At 40.1% G+C, this 24,290-nt stretch overlaps 1 protein-coding gene across 1 annotated transcript; it reads left to right on the top strand.

Annotated features, from left to right (window-relative positions):
* Positions 1–1,670: 1,670 nt before the first annotated feature.
* LOC135462646 (calcium-activated chloride channel regulator 1-like) lies at positions 1,671–23,181 on the top strand. Its single transcript, XM_064739875.1, has 15 exons — positions 1,671–1,975; positions 2,758–3,016; positions 8,901–9,024; positions 9,325–9,569; positions 10,098–10,262; positions 10,647–10,821; positions 13,238–13,359; positions 14,639–14,807; positions 16,120–16,370; positions 16,662–16,839; positions 17,318–17,425; positions 17,787–18,044; positions 18,290–18,406; positions 20,731–20,871; positions 21,402–23,181. Exons 1-15 carry the CDS (start codon positions 1,722–1,724, stop codon positions 21,605–21,607), a joined length of 2,772 nt encoding a protein of 923 aa, XP_064595945.1. The 5' UTR covers positions 1,671–1,721; the 3' UTR covers positions 21,608–23,181.
* The last annotated feature ends 1,109 nt before the right edge of the window (positions 23,182–24,290 follow it).

The following is a 24,290-nucleotide window of genomic DNA, read 5'->3' as shown; positions in this document are numbered from 1 at the left end:
TTATTGAACACTGTAGATAATTTAGCCCAGTTTGGTATTTGCGGTAATTAAATCAGGGAATTTTCTGGATAATTGCCAATCTTTAACTATTTTAAATAGTGTTGAAATGTTTCCGATAACCGAAGAGAGAATAGCTGGAGCAATTTTCTGGTGAAATATGTAATTATGTGCTCAAATTTTAAAAATAATGTTGTCAGTGTGTGCAGTTTGTGTGCCTTTCCCGTTAAGGTCAGTCAGTCAGAGCGAATGAAGTCAACTGGAAATCTAACTTCGTGTTGTCGTTGTATCTTTCCTATTGGTTTACCAGATTACCGGACAGAGATGGTATGAGATTTTACGAGACTCAGTGAGCCTGATCATAGTTGCCTGACTTTGTCAAGTGAATCTCAAAAACTGTTTGATGTTTTTCTTTACAGTGACGCATATGTTACAAGATACACACACAATTCATGAAAACGTTTATTTTGACAACACGAGACATGCTTAAATCGTTAATCTACTGTCGCTCGCTTTGACTCCTAACCACTAAAATCTGACTTAATAAGAACTAGTCTGTTACGTCGCAATGTCAGGGCAACCCAAATGACTCATACGGGCCGTGCCGAGGACGTTCTGTGTCATGTTGTACCTTCTATTATGTAGACTTGTATATTTTAGCACGCATGAGTTTGACCAAGATATCAGGGTTTGAAGGTGTATTAAGCGTGTTAGACGATGTTTGGTTCGAATTGGAAGATCTCGTATTTTCCTATTGACTCCTCGGAATAACGGTTATAGACGTTACCTACAATATCCGTTAATTGAACACTGGGTGGTAAGGAATACTGGCGGTTACTCAGTGTATTATTTATTTCTGTTATTACTATGACGCAGGTGTTGTCACTGGCATTCAGGTGTGTTTGTTTTTTGGGGCACAAGATCACACTGTGTCAAGCGCTTGAATGTCACCAGTCAATGTCAAAATCCAAAGATATAGGGTTGCCACAGATTTATGTCAAGGTGAATATATACGTGAATTATATGGTGGCATAAAATAGCCATTCATTTGCAAAGCATGCACTGAACTGAACAAAACTTAAAAAGTCGACAATAATTATAATAATAATAATAATAATAATAATAATAATAATAATAATAATAATACAAACTTGTTATCATTAAAAAAACATGACATCAGTTAAAATGAAATACAAAACCAAAAATCAAATTAAAGTTAAAACGGTGTCTCTGACAACGATGGGACTTTCCAAAACAATGTCGCGTCAGTTTTAATATAAAATTCAAAATCAAATCCGCAATCGTTGTCACGCTTCCCCAGAATCTCTTGCGCGTTTGTACTTCCGGTTACGCCCCTTGGCGCCAAGAAAAATTTATTAACATAGAATCTGTGCAAAGACTGAATTTACTTACAAACTGTCTCAAACGTCTGATTTTTAAATTCGGCATATACTACAAAAAACTTGTAGTTTTTAAATTAGATTTGTTTTTAAAAACTGGCATATCTGTGCCACCATAAAACTTACTTCCTTTTGGCCCATGTATAAATACATATGTTGTCAATGAAAAGGCATTTTGCTCGTCACAAATGGTAAATTTATCTCCTACACGGTTACTGCAGACAGGTTGGGTTTCAAAATTGGCCAACTCGGTGTTAAGACCTGTCAAGCAAAGCTTCACTACTGAGGCAGCCTTTCAACCTGCACACACGCACCCACGACATAATGGTTAGACCTTCGGTTTTGAAGACTGCTTTCTTGGGAAAAGGTGCTATGGTGGCCATCTTTCTCGTGGTCATCAGTAGCGGCAACTGGCCGGTGGCTAACGCCTGTGGACGAGGCTCTATTTATTTGGAAAATAACGGTTACAGACAAATCCTGATCGCCATTAGTGACAATGTCCCCGAAGACGCTGCTCTGCTAGACAGAATCAAAGACGTGTTCACCAGAGCATCGGCATTTCTTTATGAAATAACCAAGTAGGTGATTTTTTTGTGAAAATATGAAAATTACAGAAATAGTTATAGATATTATGTTAAAAACGGTTCTCTATAAAAGGGGAAAGCCTGTGCTATTTGAAGTCACCGGATCCAGTAAATCAGTGATCTTCAAACCGAATCTGAATTTCGCCCAATTCTCCTTCATTTCAAGTTAGATTCGTGCATCCATAAAACCGTGGTAGTAAAATAACTCATCAGTATAATATTAAACCGCAATCAAATAAATGTACAAGTAAATGAAATGAATATAAAATACATCATTGTTAACTACTGGGACAAACAATAAAGACAATTAACATTACCTCTCAGAGTTAAATAACTAACATTCTGGTAGACTTATAACATGATAAAAGCTTGCAGAATGCCCAGGGCTTATCAACGAGAGCACATTCAAAATTTTGATGATTAACCTAAATATGGTTCTTTGTGGAAATTATTGAATCAATAGGTTATTCTCAGCGCTCCATTTTAAGTACAGCAATTTGGGGATGGGTGGGGGAATAAAACCTTTTATTGTCAGAAACATATTAACAGGAAACTTTCCTATTTAGAGTAGGGATCACCAGATTCCAAATCCAGTATCGTGATGGCTGAATTGATTTCATCCCTTTATTTGAATAGAGTTTTTACGTCCAACAGAAAAACGGACGGCCATCCTCGCCGACTTGATCTTTGATGAATTTTGTTTCCTTAGCCCTATAAGTGAAGGCCTGACAGATGCACACGTAAAATCTAAGTTATCCCTGGCACTTGTTTTTCAGAAAAAGAGCTTTTTTCGAGGAGATCGTAGTCTTAATACCCAAAAGTTGGTCAAACAAACCAGATTATGTTCCGGCCACCAATCAAACCACAGAGGTAAGCAACATCGTCGTGGACCGGATGAACCCAGATCTAGAACAGCCACACAAGCCGTTCGTTATCCGAAGTGGTCAGTGCGGACAACCCGGTTGGTACATGCAGCTCACACCTGAGTATTTGACGGATACCACCATAGCCGAACAACACGGAAGTTATGAAAAGGTTAGTTGTTGTTATCGTATTCATCATCATCATCATCATCATCATCATCACCATCATCATCATCATCATCATCATCATCATCATCATCATCATCATCATCAAGGGGGCGCTTCTGTGAATAGCAGTCTGAACAGCAGTCTGGCCCATATCTCCATTAATACTGCACCTACGGACACCATACTTAATACAGTCAAACCTGTACCTACGGCCACCTGTAATCAGCGTCCAACCGCCGTAAGCGGCCACTCTCTGCCGCGACCAAACAATTTTCCATGTTAAACGACCTGTAATATGCGGACACCTGTCCAACGCGTCCAGCGGCCAATATATTTTGCCACCAAATTCTATATCAGCCTGTCTTCAACGGCCGAGACTTTCAAGAGTAATGATGATTGCCGCATCGGCCATTCAAAAATTTCAAAATGGCGATCACCCGACTACAATAGTTTTTGTAGTGATTAAAAGTTACAACCAGCCCCTTTGTGATGACAAGTGAAGTGTGAACATTACTGGTCAATAGCACTGAAGTCTACTTTTCTTTAATCAGGCCTAGCTGGTTATTGTCCGGGCACCCTTGCACTGTGGCAGTGGATTAACTCCATACTGAGGTCCCCGTTATGAATGCCATAAACAGCGGGCAGACTCGGATATAATCGGATATAATCTGACCTCCTGTGGTTCCTCTCATGAATGGTATCTTTGACAAATTATCTGACTTGCTCGCCCACTATCTTTGCAGGCAAATGGTGCTGTGTTTTCATTTCGCATGGCCAAAATACTGCCTGTACCGGACACATGGAGAAATTGATCTTCCTTCACGCGTATATGTTGTTGTTGTTGTTGTTTCACCGGTAATGGCAAATATGATCGAACATCTCAACCGTCTGCCATTTACAGTCCAAAACTTTGTTAGGATAGTCATTTATACCTACGTAGGCCAAACTAGCACATGGCTTTCTAGGGCTTGACAATGATGGGAAGAAAGTTCTCCTGGCATGCGTGCCCTCACCTGAAACTTTTTCTGTAATCGCCTGTTAAATGTGTGGAGTCCTTAGGTCTACCCCACAAAACTTGAAATTATTGAGTTATTATTTTACTACAATTGTTATATTTCTATTAAATTTAAGTAGCAGAACACATTAGTGTATGTAAAAGATTATTATGTAGGCCTACATGTGTAGATTTCCTGAAACTTAATTCAGTTGTGATTTGGTTTGGTCTGCACAACCTGTCTTATGTGGCCAACTGTCATAAGCGGCCACTTTTTACGCGTCCCTTCACTGGCCGCATGCAACAGGTTTGACTGTACATTAATGACACTTAATGCCGGCTGTCACGGTAAGCATAAAATTCTCTATTCTGACACCAGGGGGCGCTTGTGTAAATAGCAGTCTGATTAGCAGTCTGGCTCATATCTCCATTAATACTGCACCTACAGACATCATACTTGGTACATTAATGACACTTAATGCGGGCTATCACGCCATGCATATATTTCCCGATTCTGACCCAAGAGGCCAGTCTGTGAATAGCAGCCTGAATAGCAGCCTGGCCCATATCTCCATTAATACCACACCTGCAGATATCATACTCAGTACATTAATGACACGTAATGCGGGCTATCATGTAATGCATATAATATAATCCTGACACCAGGCGGTACTTCTGTAAATAGTAGTCTAAATAGAAGTCTGGCTCATTTCTCCATTAGCATTGCACCTACAGACATCATACTTGGCACATTAATGACACTTTATGCGGGCTATCACGTATTGCATAAAATTCCCGATTCTGGCACCAGGGGTGTTTGTTAGCAGCCTTAAAGGCCCATATCTCCATTAATACTACACCCACAGATATCATACTCAGTAAATTATTAACACTAAATACGGGCTATCACGTGATGCATGTAATTGACGATTCTGACACCAGTGGGCGCTTCTGTGAATAGCAGTCTGAATACCAGTCTGGTTCATATATCCATTGCTATTGCACACACAGACATCCTACATGGTACATTGATGACACTTAATGAGGGTTATCATGTGATGTCAATAACTCCCGATTCTGACACCAGGGGGCGCTTCTGTAAATAGCAATCTAGCCCGTACATCCATAAATACTGCATCTACAGACATCATACTCGGTACAGTAATGACACTTAATGCGGGCTATCGCTTGACGTCAATAATTCCCCATTTTGACACCCGGGGCGCTCATGTGAATAGCAGTCTGAATAGCAGTCTGGCCCATATCCATAAATTCTGACCTATAGACACTATACTTGGAACATTAATGACACCTAATGCGGGCTATCAAGTGATGCCTATGACCCAGGGGACGCTTAGGTGTATGGCAGTTTAAATAGCAATCTGGCCTACATTATATGTTATTATTGCATCTACAGACATCGCACGAACATCAGAGGGCGCTTTTGTGATCCCTAAATTACTCTTTTAGTTATAATTGATCCTAATCTTGCTTTTATGATTTTCCTAATGTCCATATATTCCACCAGTAATATTTTACGTAAAATAACACCGACTACGGTTCGAAGTTAGTGATTAGCTATTCACCGGGGACGAGTCATTATTTCTATAAATTATGTATTGGGCTATATCTCCATTATTACTGCACCTACTGACATCATACATATTACATCAATTACACTTAAAGCTGGTTATCACGTGATGTCAATAATTACCGATTCTGACACAAAGGGGCACTTCTGTGATTAGTAGTCTGAATAGCACTCTAGCCCATATGTTCATTAGTACTGCACCTACACACATTGTACGTAATAAATAATGACACTTAATGTACATTAATGACACTTAATGCGGGCTATCAGGGGAGGTCAATAATTCTCGATTCTAAAACCAGGGGCGACAAGGGATTACAGATTTTTTTCTGATTGGCTGTACTGGACTTGAGATAAATATTAGGTATGGAAGATTTGTTCAAGAGTGATGAAGGCTAGGAGAATTAAACCAGAAAACCCTCTGTCCATTGTCTCCTTCTAACCTATTTAAAAAGATATCTTTTTTATTCTGTGGAAAATGTATTTTAATCGAACAATATGTTACAGATGTACATAGGTTCTCCAACACCACTTTGCCAATCTGAAAAAAATGCTTGAGAAATCTTCAACATTCGACGTCACACTAAATTGCTGACCAAGGAGTAAACTCAACTGATTACTGGTTATGACGCCTGAACTAATTTACCCTAATGTGAGGTCACACTGAAATGTTTACCGAATTCTTAACACACGAACACAACTTGAAAAGCTCTTCAAGTCAGTATTGTCTTACAAAGAATATTTTTTTTTATTATGAACAGTGTTACAGATAAAATAGTATATATTTGGTTAGGCGTCAGAATTCTCAACTTCCGACGTCAATGAAGACAAACAGACTTTATATATGAACTCTAAGCTCTACTGTCAACTAGCTTTAACCCCTTCACAAACAAGGTTTAGGATGATGTCCCTCTGAAGTGTTTACAGAACTGTTAATGGATCTTTTAACCGGTGTTTATGCCTTAACCAATACAAAATGGCGTGAAAAAAAAAAATGACAGGAGTTATCACCTTGACCAAAAAACGTCGAGATCTCTTTAATTCAATTCTCTTTAATACTTTGTCTGGAAAACACAAATTTATATAAACAAAAATGTTACCAATAGACATACTTGATATTAAAACTCCAGTTTGCAAGCCATACAAAAGTGCGTGAAATGCTTTGAGGTCGATGTCTGCTAAAGCCAGACTTGCGTTTTAACTAGACTGTTAACAGGGCTATTTACTGGTTTTAAAGACTTAACCAGCTCAAAATTTTAGTCATAATTTCCCTATGGAAAATAGAAATCTCTCACTTAAAGTGTTACAGATACACATTGTTCGTATTTGATAATTAAACATAACTTTCGAAATGTTTAAAATTGGCGCCAAGAATCTTGACATCTGACAGCAGGTGGCGTCAATATCAGCAGTTACTAGTAGCCCAACGGTTAACTGAGCTGTAAACCGGCATTGGTGCCTTGAGAAATAGACATACATATCTCGGACTTCATACGCAAACATCACTTCACAAGCCTTACAAATCATTTATTTCCTACCAAAAAAAATAAAATAAAAAATTGCATATGAAAATAATATTATAGATACACATAGATTTTATTTGGTGCTTACAACCCACTTTAAGAGTGGTTCAAAATGCTATCAATGGTCTTTGTACCGACGTCAGATGACGTCAAACTGAGGTTTGAATCCAACCATTTACTGAGCTTTAAATGGTTTCAACGCCTTTACCAGTATGTCGTGAGATAACATCACGCTGAATTGCTTACACACGTTTTCATTTACCTCTTAACCGAAGTTGTCACCTTGACCAATAAACGTGCAGATCTCCTTAATACATAAACATCTCTTTTCCATCCCTACAAAACGGTGTCAAACGTTTTAAAGTCTGATACCATCTGAAATCACACTAAATTGTTAAATTGTTTTAACAAAATTGTTCACTGGTTTGAGATTCTCAACCAATTCAAAAGGGACAAACCACCACTTTATCAATTTTTATAAACAAAAATGTTACCAAGTAAGATGTCTGTAGGTGCAGTATTAATGGAATTTGGGCCAGACTGATATTTATACCGCTATTCACAGAAGCGCCCCAGGGTCCCCCTGTTAGAAGCAGGAATTACTGGCATCACGTGATAGCCCGTATTATGTGACATTACTGTACCAAGTATGATGTCTGAGATATGGGCCAGACTGCTATTCAGACTGCTATTCACAAAAGCGCCCCCTGGTGTCAGAATCGGAAATTATTGACATCACCTGATAGCCCGTATTAAGTTACCTTAATGTACCAAGCGTGATGTCTGTAGGTGCAGCATTAATGGAGATACGGGCCAGACTGCTGCTCAGACTGCCATTCACTAAATCGCCCTTGGTGTCAGAATCGGAAATTATATAAATCACGTGATAGCACGCATCAGTGTCATCAATGTACCGAGTATGATGTCTGTAAGTGGGGTATTAATGGATATATAGCCTAATATATAATTTGTAGAAATAATGACTTATCCCTGTTGAATAGCTAATCGCTAACTGCGAATCGCCGTCTAACTTCACTCACGTAATATTTACATTAACCTATCAATTTTATAATTGAAAGACGCATCACTCAGACAGCAGACTCTCTGTTACAATAACAGAATTATTTTTCGAGTGTTGCTCAGTGAAAAGTTACAACCTTTGACTTGCAAACGCACAGGGCACGCCTGGAAATCTGATGTTTCTCTGATTCTGTTCCAATCAATATGCACTGGAATACGTATGTGTAAATGATCACACGAACACAGCGTAGTATACATTTCTCTATTTATACAGTTATGATAACACTAAATGTATCCCCGTCGCTTGTAGTGTTGATTTCTTATCCCATGCCCCTAATGTGTCTGCCTGTGTGTCTGGCTGTCTATCAGAAAAATTAGCGGAAAAAGCATGCCCATGCTTGAATGAAAGTTTATGCATAGCTTAACAGTCATAAATGTTTTACATTTTGTCGGTTATCCAGGTCTGTACTCGGATGTGGTAATATATTTTTAAACGATTCTTCCCTATTGACAGACCGAACGCAATGTTTCAGAGCAGGCACGATAGTTTGATGGTTGACATAAAGTGACACATAACTGGAAAACTACGGCCCCTTGGCACTTTTCGGGTTTTCCGTTAAATAGTGCTGTTATAAAAGTAATTCCTCTCAGCAAGCTTAGGCGCAGTACCCTCTGTTTTGTGGCTACAGTGCAAGCACTGCGGAAAACAAAATTACGTTGTTATAGTTACTGCTGTTATCTTTTTATTATGTTACAACAGGTTATTGCACACGAATGGGCTCATTTACGGTACGGGGTGTTTGGCGAGTACCCGGATGACCATGCATTTTATGCTGCTGAAAATGCAGAAATAGAAGCCACAAGGTGTTCTAAGGCTTTGAGAGGTAGGCTAATATCAAACAAACATCAGTTATTCATGTGTACAGAAATGCTTATATAATGTTTCTAAATACCACAAGTAAAATGAAAATTTAATAAAACATTATACGACTTTTTAATTGCTAAAGACATTGTTTTTTGTTGTGTTAAACTTTTGGAGTAATCTTGCATCTCCATGAAATGTTTGTACGTTTCTATGAAGATTAAATGACTCGAAGCATTTGGATCTCTTCATACCAAAGTATCAAAAAAAGTTAACCAATTACTCAACCAGTTTACAGTTAATGTGTTTGTTTGATTAACAGGGCAGCTTATTGATTATGTGAAAGGAAACGGGGACTGTGACTTTGAGAATGGTTTGCCCACGGCATCCTGTCAGTTCAAGGACGACCAAGAAGCCTCTGGGAAGTACGGCTCGCTGATGTACAGCCACAAGCTGGATCACGTGGTCTGGTTTTGTGACAACGACACAAACTCCCCGAACACTTTACACAATCGCCAGGCACCCAATGCACAAAACCGGAACTGTGACGGAAAGAGCGTTTGGGAGGTATGAGCTTTCCAAGGGTCATTTTTTTATCTTATTAACTTCATGTATATAATTACTTTACTACTTATTATTTATCGTGGGGCCTCCGTGGCTCAGTTGGTTAGCGCGCTAGCGCAGCGTAATGACCCAGGAGTCTCTCACCAATGCGGTCGATGTGAGTAAAGTCCAGCTCATGCTGGCTTCCTCTCCGGCCGTAAGTGGGAAGGTCCGCTAGCAACCTGCGGATGGTCGTGGGTTTCCCCCGGGCTCTGCCCGGTTTCCTCCCACTATAATGCTGGCCGCCGTCGTATAATTGAAATATTCTTGAGTACGGCGTAAAACACCAATCAAATAAATAAATAAATTATTTATCGTTATATAATTACTTTACTACTTATTATTTCTGTATTTGATGTTTTATTTCTCTTATTATATAATCATAAAAAAGGCTGCGTTGAAAAGAAGTATATCTTGGAGATTTTACAGTTATTTAAATTTTTGTTTTGTTTCCTAATGTTTTTATGTATGTGATTTTTTGTGACCTAACAGATTCTAAGGAGCCATCAAGATTTCGCAGGGGGCGCAAATCTGCCGCGTGATGTTCCGAGCACGGTGCCTACGTTTCGATTCGTCAAGTACCGGAGCAAACGGACAGTGATTGTTCTGGATATCTCTGGTAGTATGGTAGGAAACAAGCTGCAGAAGCTGAGACAGGTGTGCGGTTTATCTTCTCGTTTCTTTCTTTGAGGATTTCACTTTCAAGGCAGTTGATCCCCCGCTGTATCACACAAGCGGGCTGACGCGATTTAACTGCCAAGCCTTGGCCGAAACGACTACATACTCATATTCATTTCTCGTTACTTTGACGACGTTGACCAGTAAAGGTCGATAGTTAAACCTGGCAAGATGGGTTAAGCCAAAATGTGTCATTTCGTGGATACTTGTATGTACTTGCATATGGCCACAGTATGACAGATCTTTTCAGGGATATATTCAGAAATGGGATTTAACAAGCAATCATATAGACAAATGAATATATTCAATTATGACAAACCCTAATTATTCCATCTAGTCATTTCATTGTACTACCCTGAACAGGCTGTGACGATATATATCCAGAACGTGGCTGTAGATGGAGATATGATTGGAATGGTATGGTTTAGCACAAGTGCTAGCATCAAGTCGTATCTAACAGAGGTGAAAAACTCTACACGTCAACAGCTCCTGAATGTGATCCCAAAGGAAGCGCGCGGGGGGACAAGTATAGGAGCTGGTAAGGATCCAGACAAGTCTGCTTGTAAGAGGAATTGTGTTTATAAGTACAAAGAGACAGTACCATGTATTTCTGTTCTAGCCATTAATAGCAAATTTCTGTCCACTATCGAAATGTACCGAACTCCTCAGTAGTGCAAGGCCAATCGTTGCACAAATTCGTATTAATGTCTGTCCATCATTTTGGCGAACAGAAGGAAAGGCAGACAGACAGACAAATAAACAACGCAAAAACAGAACTTCCGTTTGCGGAGGTAACAGTACCTGTAGAGTACAATCAAATTCGAAAACCACCAAACTTTGTGCTGCTCAGCATGCAGATTTGATTCTATCATCTGATTTAATTGCTTGTATTTGTGTAAACTAGTACAATGCGTTTTTAGCGAATAAGCTGGTGGAGATTATATTGACTGAGATAAAACAGCTGTCCGTCTGTCGATCAGACCGTCGGTGAATCAATCTATCTGTCGATAAGTCTCTGTGTCAATCAGTCTGCCTAGATTAATCTGTCTGAAGGTCGATCAGTTTGTCCGTCGATCAGTCTGTCCGTTGATCAGTCTGTCTGTGGATTAGTCTGTCCCCTGACCAGTATGTCCGTTGGTCAGCCTGGCTGTCCAACCGTCTGACGGTTGATTATTCTTTCTGACTGAGGGTCGATCAATCTACCTGTCGATTAATATGGTGATTGATCAGTCTAACGGTCGATCGGTCTGTCTGTCTATCAGTCTGAGGACCGATCACTCAGTGTTTCTGTCGACTAGCTTGACGATCGATCAGTCTGTCTGTTTGACGGTCAAGTAGTCTGACGGTCGATCCGTCTATCTGTCAACCAGTTTGATGATCGATCAGCCTGATCCGACAATCGGTGAATCTGACAGTCGATCAGCCTGAGGGTCGATCAGTCTCTCTGTTGATCAGTCTGACGATCGATAAGTCTGTCCGTCTGGTGATCGATACGTGTGACGGTGGATTAGTCTGTCGAACAATCCAACGGTCCAACAGCCTGATGATTTGTCTGTCTGTCAATCAATCTATATGTTGATCAATCTGACGACGAATAAGTCTGTCTGTCCTTCGATTAGCCTCACGGTCGGTTAGTCGGTCTGTCTGAAGGTCGATCAATCTGTCTGTTGACCAGTCTGACGGTCGATCTGTCTGTTGGTCATCAGTCTGACTGTCGATCAGTCTGTTTGTCGACCAGCTTGATGATCGATTACTCTGTCTGTCTGTCGGTCGATCAGCCTCTCTGTCCGACTGTCCACCAGTTTGTCAATCGACCAGTCTTTCTGTTGAACAGTCTGCCTATCGATCTGTCAGTCTGTCGATCAGCCTGTCTGTTGATCAGTCTGTCTGTCGATTAGTCTGTCAGTCGGTCAGCCTATCTGTATGGCGGTCAATCAGTCTGACGCTCAACCTGTCTGACGGTCAATTCGTCAGTCAACCCGTCTATCAATCCGCCTGTCTAGTGATCAGCCTGTCTGTCGATCAGTTTCTGTCGACCAGTCTGACGGTTAATCAGTCTGTCTGCCTAAAGGTCGATCAGTGTGTCTGTCGATCAGTGTGTCTGTCGATCAGTCTGTCTGTCGACCGGTCTGACAATCGATCAGTCTGTCTGTCTGTCTCCCTATCAGCCTCTCCGTCCATCAGTCTGTCTGTCGAACAGTCTGACGGTCGACCAGCCTGACAAGCGATCAGTCGGTCTGTCGATCAGTCTGTCTGTTAAACAGTCTGACGGTCGATCAGTCTGTCTGTCTGACGGTCGATCAACCTGATAGTTGATCAGTCTGTCTGTCGACCTGTTTGACGGTCCGTTGATCAGTCTGTTTGTCGATCAGTCTTTCTGCCTACCAGCCTGACGGTTGATCAGTCTGTCTGTTTGAAGGTCGATCAGTCTGACGGTCGATCAGCCTGTCTGTCCACCAGTCTGACGATCGATTAGTCTGTCTGTTCGACGGTCAGTTAGTCTGACAGTCGATCAGTTTGTCTGTCGATTAGTCTGTCTGTCGATCAGTTTGACAGTCGATCAGCATGTCTGTCGAACAGTCTGAGGCTAGATCAGTCTGGCGGTCGATCGATAAGCCTGTCTGTCTGTCTGACGGTTGATCGGTCTGTCTGTCGATCAGTCTGACGGTCGATTAGTCTAACGATCGATCAGTCTTTTTGTCGATTGGTCTGTCTGTCGGTCAGGCTGTCTGTCAATTAGTCTCTCTGTTGAAAAGTCAGTCTGTCTGATGGTCGATCAGTCTGTCTGTCGATCAGTCTGTCTGTCGATCAGCTTGTCTGTTGATCATTCTGTCGGTTGATCAGTCTGGCGGTCGATCAGTTGGTCAAATGTTTTAAGGAAGTTTAAGCGCAGGAGAAATCACACTTACGTCGATGTTTGTTCCCTGTTTATCACAACACTACTCTCGTTTTAGGGCTGCAAAAGGGCATAGAGGTGTTGTCAAGTGGAGGAGAGGACCCGGCAGGGGGCGTTATACTGTTAGTGACGGATGGCAAGGAAAATACGGCTCCATACCTGACTGACGTCAAAGATCAGGTTTAGTTTTTTTCCCTTTTATTTCAGCACAATGAGTGAAATATTCTTGAGTACGGTGTAAAACACTAATCTGATACATAAAAAAATTCAGCGCAATGCCATATTTTATTAACTAAATTTTGTACGCTGCACTCAGGAATATTTTACTTATACAACGGTGGCCAGACTTTGCTCGCACGACACGAGAGGAAGCCAGCATGGGATGGACTTAATTAGATTAGATATTAGATTCAAACTGTATCTAATACCGCTTAACCTGGGGCTAGCGGCCGTAAAGGTAGCCATGTTCATTACATCAGCATGATGCCTTTATGAACAGTTGCGATTAAAGCGCGACTGACATACTTGTTTAATTGTTATTTGACCTGGAACTCATTCACAGACTACGGATTTGAACTTTGATATGGAATTCATGCCTTGAATATCCATTGTCTGCCCGGCATCATTGAAAACTGATGACCGCTCCTCCCTTGTGTGTTACCGGCTTTATTTCTTATTTGTATAATTTCTCACATACCTTTGTCTTTAGGAGTTAGCGTTAAACCTTGTTTTGGAAATGGATCTTGCCATTATCGACTTGGAAAGCATTTTACGGACTACGAATGGTATATGAATGTTGGACATGACGCTTATATTGGTGAGAGGCTCCTGGGTCATTGTGCGGCGCTGGCGTGCCAACCCCCTTCGCCCACGGATGCCCCTACTTCTATTAAAGTCTCAAGCTAAGCGTAACTTTTGATGCTGCTCATTTACCAATCGCACACAGGCAAGTTATATATGTGATTTTGTGGCATTATCACCACTGCCAGTCAGTCGGGAAGCTTCGTCAGTAGGGAACTTTTGAGTTCGAACCCTATTATCGATAGCGGTACGAGCACGTAAAGTCTAGCTGTATCGTGTGACCTGTGAAAATTGTTAGGCAACTATTCTTTATTACATTTACTATAATACGGGGGTTTGAAAATATTCCATAAAAGGTAATTTAGACAAGACAAATCATGGAGAAAATTAAGACGCTAAATTTTTGTGACCTTGAAAAAAGGAAAAAAGTGTCATTTGTTGAAAAGGGTGAAACAGGTGATCGGTAAATTAATTTCAACACAGGTTGCCTTACATTTTTAACTAGTCACATGGCACAGTGGGACCGTTTTTACCTTTGATTACGACAGAGTTCCAGGTCGCAAGTGCCCTATGCAGTACCTCTCTTTGATAACAAGCTTGGGTTAAGAGTTAAATTAACGAAGTTCGGGACAGTCATCATTATTTTAAATGATTGCAGATTATCTCCAAACACATTGTTGTTGACACGGTTGCCGTTACGGAGGACGCGGACCAACAGATTGAAGAGCTGGTTGAAGCCACACAGGGTTTTTCGTATTTCTTTTCTGACAAAAGAGGGTCTAACGCCTTAAATGAAGCTCTAGTTTCCATAGGACAAAGGGGAGCAGGTCAGTAACCAGTAACGGGCTCAGCAGGTGACATATTCATAGCAATGAGGTATCTAGATTACTCTTGGTTACTTGTGGCTTGCTCGCTTGCGAATACGAACGCTATAGGCACATCAAGATTATATGCACTAGGCCTTCTTCAAACACCATTAATGATATAAGTTACAAAAGCGTGTGTCGTGGGTATTCGACCTGATAATTAAGAGCTGAGGCGTGTTACCAGTACTTCAATCAGCGATGGTGTGTTTTCACGGACGCTTCGCCGCTGTGTGCCCGGCTGCACACCGACACCGACACCGACGTCACACACGATGAAAAAAAGAGCACGAAGTCCGACTGGGGACCTTGGTTGAAATATACTTGCTTTAGGTGAACTGCTAGTTAGTCATTGTTAATTCAGTTTGAGAGGGTGTGCAATTTAAGTGTCTCAAAAGGATGAGCAATTTTTTCCACATGTTGTTGTTGTTAGCTGCTGAATCATTAGAACTCTCTTGAAATTGAAGGCAAGACAAGTTATTGACTGGTACATTTTCAACCAGCGTTGCTATCTGCCAGACACGTGCATCCCTGACTACATAGGTGTATTTTGAGCGTTGCTGTTGACTAGCACGCGCCATCCTAACTCGGTAGGTATATACAGAGAAAAATATGCCTCGCCCGTTCGGCGAACAAGGCAAGATAAGTTTTTGTTGAATTTTGACGAAACCATGTATGCCCAAAATTGATAGGTTGAGAAACAAATGTTAAAGTAAATACATTTAAAGGTTCGTGATTATAATTTTAGGTAAAGTTTCGCTGTGGAAACTACGAACAGAATGTAACAGTAAGGGGAATATATCTCTCGGTGAACCTCTTGGGTTGCAGAAAGATCAAAATAAACATTGGTAGTATTATGTCTTTTGCTACAGTATATACTGTAAGACCCAGCAGACTAGGTGTTGTTCTGACCGTTCTGTCTATCGTACAATCGTGCATGTATTCTTGACGTCAACAGTTTGTGTTCAAAATTCTATTTAATTATGTATCAGGCTGAGGAAAGCGAATTTCTTTCAGGTTTATCATTTGCCATTCCATCCGCGTGATCATACTTTATAATTATAAATTATATCAAAAAAGGTTTCAGAATTTTAATCAAACTCATTGTAAAGATGTACGACTAGAAAGAAACTTATGATGTGTATTTCATGATCAGTTTGATCAGTATGATAATCAAACATCATATTTTGCGGTACTTTAAAATTTCAGAAAAAATTACGCACGGTAACACATGTAAGTAATGCTGAATACAGTGTTTTGCATTTTACTCCATCAGGGATTGAGCAGAGACCAATACAGTTATCCAGCCAATCGGTTGTGATCAAGGGAAACCACTCTTACGAAGACAAAGTTATCATCGACTCCACCATTGGCAGAAATACAGAGTTTCTGATTGGTCATTCTTCGCACGATATCATCATCGAGATGACGACGCCGTCGGGCCGTAGAATATCCCGCAATGATTCTGAATATATCACCGATGCGGTATTCAGCCTTACCCGGATAAAAATTCCAGGAGTCGCAGAAGTAAGTTTCATGGCTTCATTAATTTTCAATTTAGCCAACTGAGACATAGTTGTAAACGCTTTTCTTTCCTAAATGAGTGCTTGATGTGAAAAAAGTGATAACGACTTAAACGTACTGTAGGCAAAGAGATTTTGATATTTCGAAATTTGGAACGAGGAAATTGTACAGTTAACGCAATTAAAAGAGAAGGTGATTCAGCGATTGATTTAAATGTTGTATTATAATATCAATGGGAAAAAAGAAAAAAGACAGGACCACAGAACAATCAGAATTTGCAATGATCTCTTCCAGAAAGGCCAGTGGAAATTAAGCATCAAGAACCCCAGTTCGATAGAACAGTCTGTGACAATAACTGTGATATCAGGCAAGACGGATCAGAGTGACCCTATCGTAACCACGGCAACATGGGCTAAGAAAATCGTCCAGTTCCCAGATGAGCGTCAAATTCTATATGTCAGTGTGTCCCAAGGTAAGGTGCGAGTCTAAAAAGCATGAGTCAAATACAAAAGGCTATGATACATCGCTTTGTCAAAAGTACAGCTACCCTACATTTAGATATATATAAATATAGGGGAGGAACAAAGAATGCATAATGCATTCCACGTTGCTACTGCCGGAAAACTCGATGTTCAGGAAAACTTTTGTTCAAAGCAAATTCTGCTACCATGTGCGGTTTTAAATAGTGGTACTTGTTTTTTTTTATGTTCTGCATTATCTGATCAAGTTTGAATTCCTCTTAGATCTGTGATAATTTCATTTAAATAAACAAATGTATAATGTCCTATAGTAATTTTTCAGTCATATCGGGGCTCTACAAATCTTTTTAAACCACATTCAGGAAATGCCCATACAAAAGTACATTTGCTTATTTCACACATGGTATTAAATGACATTACGAAGGCGTTGCAGGCATGCGCAAGGTGTAAAAGTATATTTGTTCAATGCAGGTTTAGCCCCTGTTCTGCAAGCTAACGTGACGGCCATATTGGAAAGACCGGATGATGCTAATGGAACAGCGCCCTCTTTACAGCTGACATTAAGAGATAATGGTGCTGGTGAGTTTCTCCACGCTATGAACCATATTGATTATGTATGCCATCAAGGCCACTTTTCTCTGTATCAAACGGGTATTTGATGAAAGATTCGCTTTTTCTCGCAGATACACATAACATGAGTTAAGTTTTTTATAATGTAAAGGTGTAGAACATTTGTGTGACGTCATTGGCGAAATACAATATCAAAATGATTCTTGATGCCCATTATTTCAGACACAGCTTTAATCGTCTTTCCTTACACGCTTACTTTATTTGTAATGATTTTCTCCTTTAAACACAGAACTGAACAAAGCCAGGCCTATACAATAATCTTAAGTGTGAGGCACGATCTACTACATGTACGCATCGCCATATATTGCAGGTGCCGACTTAGCGAATGATGATGGTATTTACGCCATCTATGTCACCAAATACACTGACAATGGCCGATATGACGTAAAAGTTAAAGTAACCGCCACGCCAGTGTCCGTTGTTGTGAAAAACAAGATCGTTGGGGTAAGTGGGAGCGGAGCTGCGGGGAGAAAACGAGGCCAACGAGATACAGGGTTCCGACAAAACATAGAGGAATTTCAGCGCGTGGCGTCAGCAGGGTCCTTTAAACTGCACAATTTTATTGAAGGTAATGAATTGTGAGCCGGAAGAGAACTAATTGCTTCAGGGGGATAAATAACACACCTAAATAAATGCAAATTACAAGAGGTGAATGGGCTATGAAAATACCAAATACCAAAAAAGTAGTGCATAACGCTACGTCTGTAAAATCAAAATATAACCTTTTGACGAATTTGTATGACCAAATATCATTTTAACCTAATGTCTCATGAACTTTAACGTGTAATTGTAATGTTTATTTTTTCCTGTCAGGCATTGATGCCTTTCCTCCTGGGAAGGTGACGGACTTACGGGTGAGTGTGGACGATGGCACGGAGGAAGTGACGCTGAGCTGGACGGCCACAGGGGCAGATTTGGATCAGGGGACAGGTATGTGACGTCAAAGACACATCGGTTCAATCCAAACCTCTTGTGACGTGGTTTGTGTACATGGTCGGTGAATGAATGACTATCATCAACCCCATGATTCTTATTATTCACCACACATCACCACTGTTATCCCATGCACCATGGCAACACCACGTAACAGCTATCCTCTACACCATAGCAACACCACATAGCAGTTAATAAGTATACTATGATAACACCACATGACAGTTATCCTCTACACTATTGTAACACCACATTTTAGCTCTCCTATACACCATGATAACACCACTAAACAGTTATCTTGTTCACTTTGTAAACACCACATGACAGTTATCCTCCACACCATGGCACATGGGAGTTGTCCAGTACACCATGGTAACTCCATAAGTCAGTGGCCTGTACACTATGGAAACACCTCATGCCAGTCATCCTCTACACCATGGTAAACCCTTGACAGTTATCCTGTACACCTTGATAACTTCTAATGGCAGTTATCCTCTACAGAATGGCAACACCACATGACAGTTATCTTATACACAATGGTTACACCACATGAGAGCTATCCTGTACTTCATGGTAACACCACATGAGAGTTATCCTGTACATCATGATAGAACCACATGACAGTTATCCTATAAACCATGGTAAAAATCACATGGCAGTTATCCTGTACAACATGGGAATACCACATGATAGTTATCCTATAGATCATGGTAACATCACACGACGGCTATGCTTTACAACATGACAACACCACATGGCAATTATCCCGTACAACATGGCAACAACACAGGACTGTTATCCCGTACAACATGGCAACACCACATAACAGTGATTCTGTGTATCATGCCAACACTGCATGACAGTTATCCTTTACACAATTGAACACCACATGACAGCTATCCTATACATCATCGTAACATCACATGTCAGTTATCCTGTACAACATGTAAACACCAGTTGACAGTTATCCTGTACATTATGGGGAACCGCATGACAGTTATTCTGTACATTATGGAAACACCACATGACAGTTATCTTGTACACCATGGCAACACCACATGACATTTATCTTTTACACCATTGGAACACCACATAACTGTGATCCTGTACACCTTGGTAACACCACATGACAGTTATCACGTACAACATGACAGCACCATATGACATTTATCCTGTACATCATGGAAAACCGCATGACAGTTATTCTGTACACTATGAAAACACCTCATGCCAGTTATCCTCTACATTATGGTAACACCACATGACAGTTATCCTATACATTATGCTAACACCACATGACAGTTATCCTATACATCATGACAAAACCACATGACAGTTATCCTGCGCACTGTTTTCACACCACATGACATTTCGGCGTTTATAGGTATTTTTGATAATGATCGACCAAACACACATATTCTCACGATTGAGGACCTGTGGAATCATTCCTGGATTTTATTCGGGAATTTCGGATTTTTTGCTGAACACTCTGCGTGAAGCCATGTATGGTGATAATAGGAAGTCGGTTTGTGGGGCTGTTTGCATAGTCTAAAGTTCGCAACAACATGCAGCAAAATGAAACATAGCGAGTGCACAGTGGGCATGGTGTAGAGCGGAAGAGTTACATTGAATACCCGAGTCTAATTCATCAATGGGGCTATTTGTGTAACTTTTACTGTCATGCACCTTTGCAGTATGACGTGGGAAATGAGTTATATTCCCCTACATTTCTACTGCTCTTCCTTGTTAGAGACATATTCGAACATTTCTGTGTACTAGCGTTCAAGAATGGAGGAAAACATGATGAATCCGTTCATTTTAACAGAAAGTCTGCTGCCTGAGTGATGCTAAGATGTATTCTTTTATTATAATATTCTGTCTTATTCAACAAAATATCCTATTAGTCTAATACAATCTTTATGTTGAATTAACAGAATATGTGTGTTGTACTTACCAGAACTACTGCAATAACAGAATACTTTCTAGCACCACTCAAACAACACCTTTTCTGTTAAAAATAACGGATCAAATTTTTCAGTGTAGCAGAAACAGTTATCACTACCTGAAGTTTAATTCGACATCTTCATCAGTTTTGCGCCGTTAAACCTTGCAATAGTCTCAATCTTATTTCTGTACGTAAGCAATCTCTATTTTAAGGCAACGCTTTTTCTACAACAGCCATTTGTGAGCGAGGTCTATTGTTAGTCTGACAACGCAATGCTAGCCGGAAATGGACTAGGCGACAAGCGGTAACAGAACGGTAACTCACTCTCGGAAAAATGCTATACTGATCTATGGCACTGAGCGACCTTATTTTGCAGTATCATCATACGTCTTGTGGAAATCCAAAGACTTTAACACAGTCTTCTCCAGTCACCGGAAAGCTGTAAGGGTTGATGTTAACATAAAACCACAGACTGCTGGCAAGCAAGAGACCTACACGATTCGCCTGGAGGAAACAGGTATGGTTAGCCCCCTATAGCATTTTGTAATTGTTGGGTTTGACTGTGTTTGTCAGGTGTCTGTCAAATGTTTCATCCGAAGTACTACCCAAATATCTGACCTCCATCATATCAGAAAAGTATTCTTCAATATTGCGCCAAAAAGTAAATAAATAAACTTTTAAGAAAAAAAGGAAATTCGCCAATTTGGTGAAAACATGTACGAGTACTAGTATACGCTTAGAAAATACAATGTATAAAATTTGCCTAAAAATTACAAAAAAGCTGTTTTACACACGGTGGGTATGTTTTTAGACCATTCAAAGTTACTGTTTTACACCTTGAAGGGAAGAGCTGGTAGACGAAGTGCTGATGGTAGACGTAATGCGATGACCTAAATTAATAAATGAATTACTGATCATTGATTAACGCCTCTCCGTTTCTCAGAAAGCCATATCAGCCTGATAGTAAGACAGATTTTCCTTGCCCTTTTCCTCTTTGTTATTTTAGTTTCATTACACATTCTTTCTGTTTTTTGTTTTTTCCAACAGGAAGCGTGACGTACTACTTTGCTTTGGAGGCTGTTGACGATGGCGGTAATGTGAGTCCACGCTCTAACATCGCCTCCGTGTTATTACATGTATTAAAGCACGAGAATGATGGTGAAAGTCTTAGTCCATCTAAACATACCCTGAACCTACCCTCAATGGTCGGCTGTGTCGTCGGGAGCCTGGTTCTCATGTATCGCAGTCGTTAATACTGGAATTATAATATACATACACGACAAACGACGAGGATATCTTAACCATGGACCCAAGTGGAAACGGGATGTCAAAGAGCAGCCAAATATTAGAAAACACTCACATTCAAGTAATACAGAAAAGCATGCACAGCAGGATGAGCGACTCTTTATATTTTGATATCTTCCACGTCACGTGCAAATCAGCATTCTTTTCTATTATATTTGCTTACATTGTATTCGCTTATGTATATAGTATTGTATATACACAGTTAGTGGCCAAATGTTTAAACGTTGGACATTTAGAACAAGTATAGCAAAATCAGTATTCAAATCATTAACCTGTATTAAAACAATTAAGCCTTATTCTACAATGACCAGTTTCATTAATAACTTAGCATCACAGGTTCTGCGAAATATATATAACTTTAAAATAAAAGACAGCACCGGACTAATGTTGATGTCCACTAAAAGACTACTATTCAAAGTACCTTAAACCGGCATTAAATATTAACATATTTTTTTTTCAACCTAGTAAAAGTTTAGTGAAAATTAGGCTTGACACAGCTTCAACACGTCTCCATTATCGAGAGCAAGGTGACGTCACGTTTACTTTAGCTCTCTAACTTCGAAGTTACTTTCCGTATAATATACTAAGCAGTAGTTAGCTTTCTCGGAAATTGGACATACTGGAAGGATATTTCTTCTACTGCTTGATCTGTTGATACTGTAGGCCTAATATATCATTTACAAAGAACTCCAGCATGTATTCCGTAGAAAGTACAGCCTATGCGTAAGGGTTCCGTCTGCAATGAACAGTCAGCTTTCGTGGGCATTCGTGGTTCAGATTGAAGCCTCTGGAGGGGTTGTGCTGGTGATTTTGCGCCATATTTAAATATTACAAAATTACAACAGGACTTTTGTAGAACTAGATTCATGCTCAATTCTGAAAAAATTGGAAATAAATCTAAGAGGCCGATCTAGGTAATTTATAAAAAATTATTAGATTTAATTAATTTTAAGCGTTGTCCGGTGAGATGCTGTGTTCTCATTTCCATATACCTTCCTTATCCCTGATGAATTTTTCACTGACTCTGATATTTGTTATTTAGAAACTTTTTACTGAACCCTAAAATGAACGACAAAAAATGCATTTGGGCATGTATATAATTTCAACAGAATGACTAAGTTGGCCCAGGACGATGAATAGGGTTTGGGCGGAGATGGTATGATACTCTGACATAATTTGTGATGGCGTCGTTAAATATTACACGGTAAATGAACTGGTTTCACGTCTGTGGTGGTGAATCACCGTGTGAAATGGCCCTTCGGCTACACGGAACTATAAATCGTGGTAAATGGTTTCAAAATGGTGTCAATACAGTAGTTCCGTGTTATTATGTCTCACTTCATGGGATGAATGGGTAACGGCTATGTCACAGCTTAGATCGTGCGATCTGATAGCAACGTTTTTGATTGTCTAAAATTCTCCAGATGGCTGCCTGGACTCACACCAGGCATTTGTACAGTACTGTCGTTTTGTTCTACATATTATTCGTTAAAATCTCATCAAAGTAATAAAGTATAATACATTTTAGGAAACTTGAGTATGCTGCCTTCGATTGAAATATGTTTTAGCCAGATGTTGTTTTGTCCTTTAAACTAAGAGAGTTACCTTGAAGTAGAAGTGGTCAACAGTTCCCTACGATGCAGGAAAGGCTTATTTGTAATATCCGATGCGTCAGAGTAAAATAATGCATTAAGCTCACTAGAATTGTATACACGGAGCTTCCTGCATGTACGTGGACTGCACAGAGTTGTATACACGGAAATTACTGCATGTACGCGGACTATAGGGAATTCTATAAAAGGAGCTTACTACATGTACGGGCTCAGATGGTTAGCGCGCTAGCGCAGCGTAATGACCCAGGAGTCTCCTCACCAATGCGGTCTCTGTGAGTTCAAGTCCAGCTAATGCTGGCTTCCTCTCCGGCCGTAAGTGGGAAGGTCTGACAGCAACCTGCGGATGGCCGTGGGTTTCCCCCGGCTCTGCCCCGGTTTCCACCCACCAAAATGCTGGTCGCCGTCGTATAAGTGAAATATTCTTGAGTACGGCGTAAAAACACTAATCAAACAAATAAGTAAATAAATAAATACTACATGTACGTGGACTAAACAGAGTTATATACACGGAGCTTGCTACATGTACGTAGACTACAGGGAATTGTATACACAGAGCTTACTACGTGGACTACACAGAATTGAATACACGGAGCTGTATACACGGAGCTAACTACGTTGAACTACACGGAATTGTTTACACGGACCTTACTACGTGGACTATACAGAATTGTATACGTTGATAGGAAAAGAAAGCAACATGAATACTGAATAAACAGTGCTTTATTGCAGTAGCATACCAGTACTTAATATAATAATACAGTCAAAACGACTATTATGTGTGGTTAAAAATTAACAAACCTTAAACTGACAAAGTAAATGTGACGAATAAACCACTCATGGACCAAGATGACGTGCCCATTGTACTGTTTGGATGAATAAGTGACAAATAATTAGGCTGCCTACAAAACGCATCTGGCAGGAATAGATAATATATATACTAAATAGCTTTAGCACAAATTACTGTTGGCAGGATAGGTCTTCCATTGCAAATGACCCATGTCTTTACGAAATGTGCCCT

Source organism: Liolophura sinensis, chromosome 1, assembly GCF_032854445.1.
Source record: "Liolophura sinensis isolate JHLJ2023 chromosome 1, CUHK_Ljap_v2, whole genome shotgun sequence".
Classification (NCBI taxonomy): Eukaryota; Metazoa; Mollusca; class Polyplacophora; order Chitonida; family Chitonidae; genus Liolophura; species Liolophura sinensis.
The sequence above is the reverse complement of the archived record's forward strand: the minus strand, read 5'-3'. Positions and strand labels throughout refer to the sequence as shown.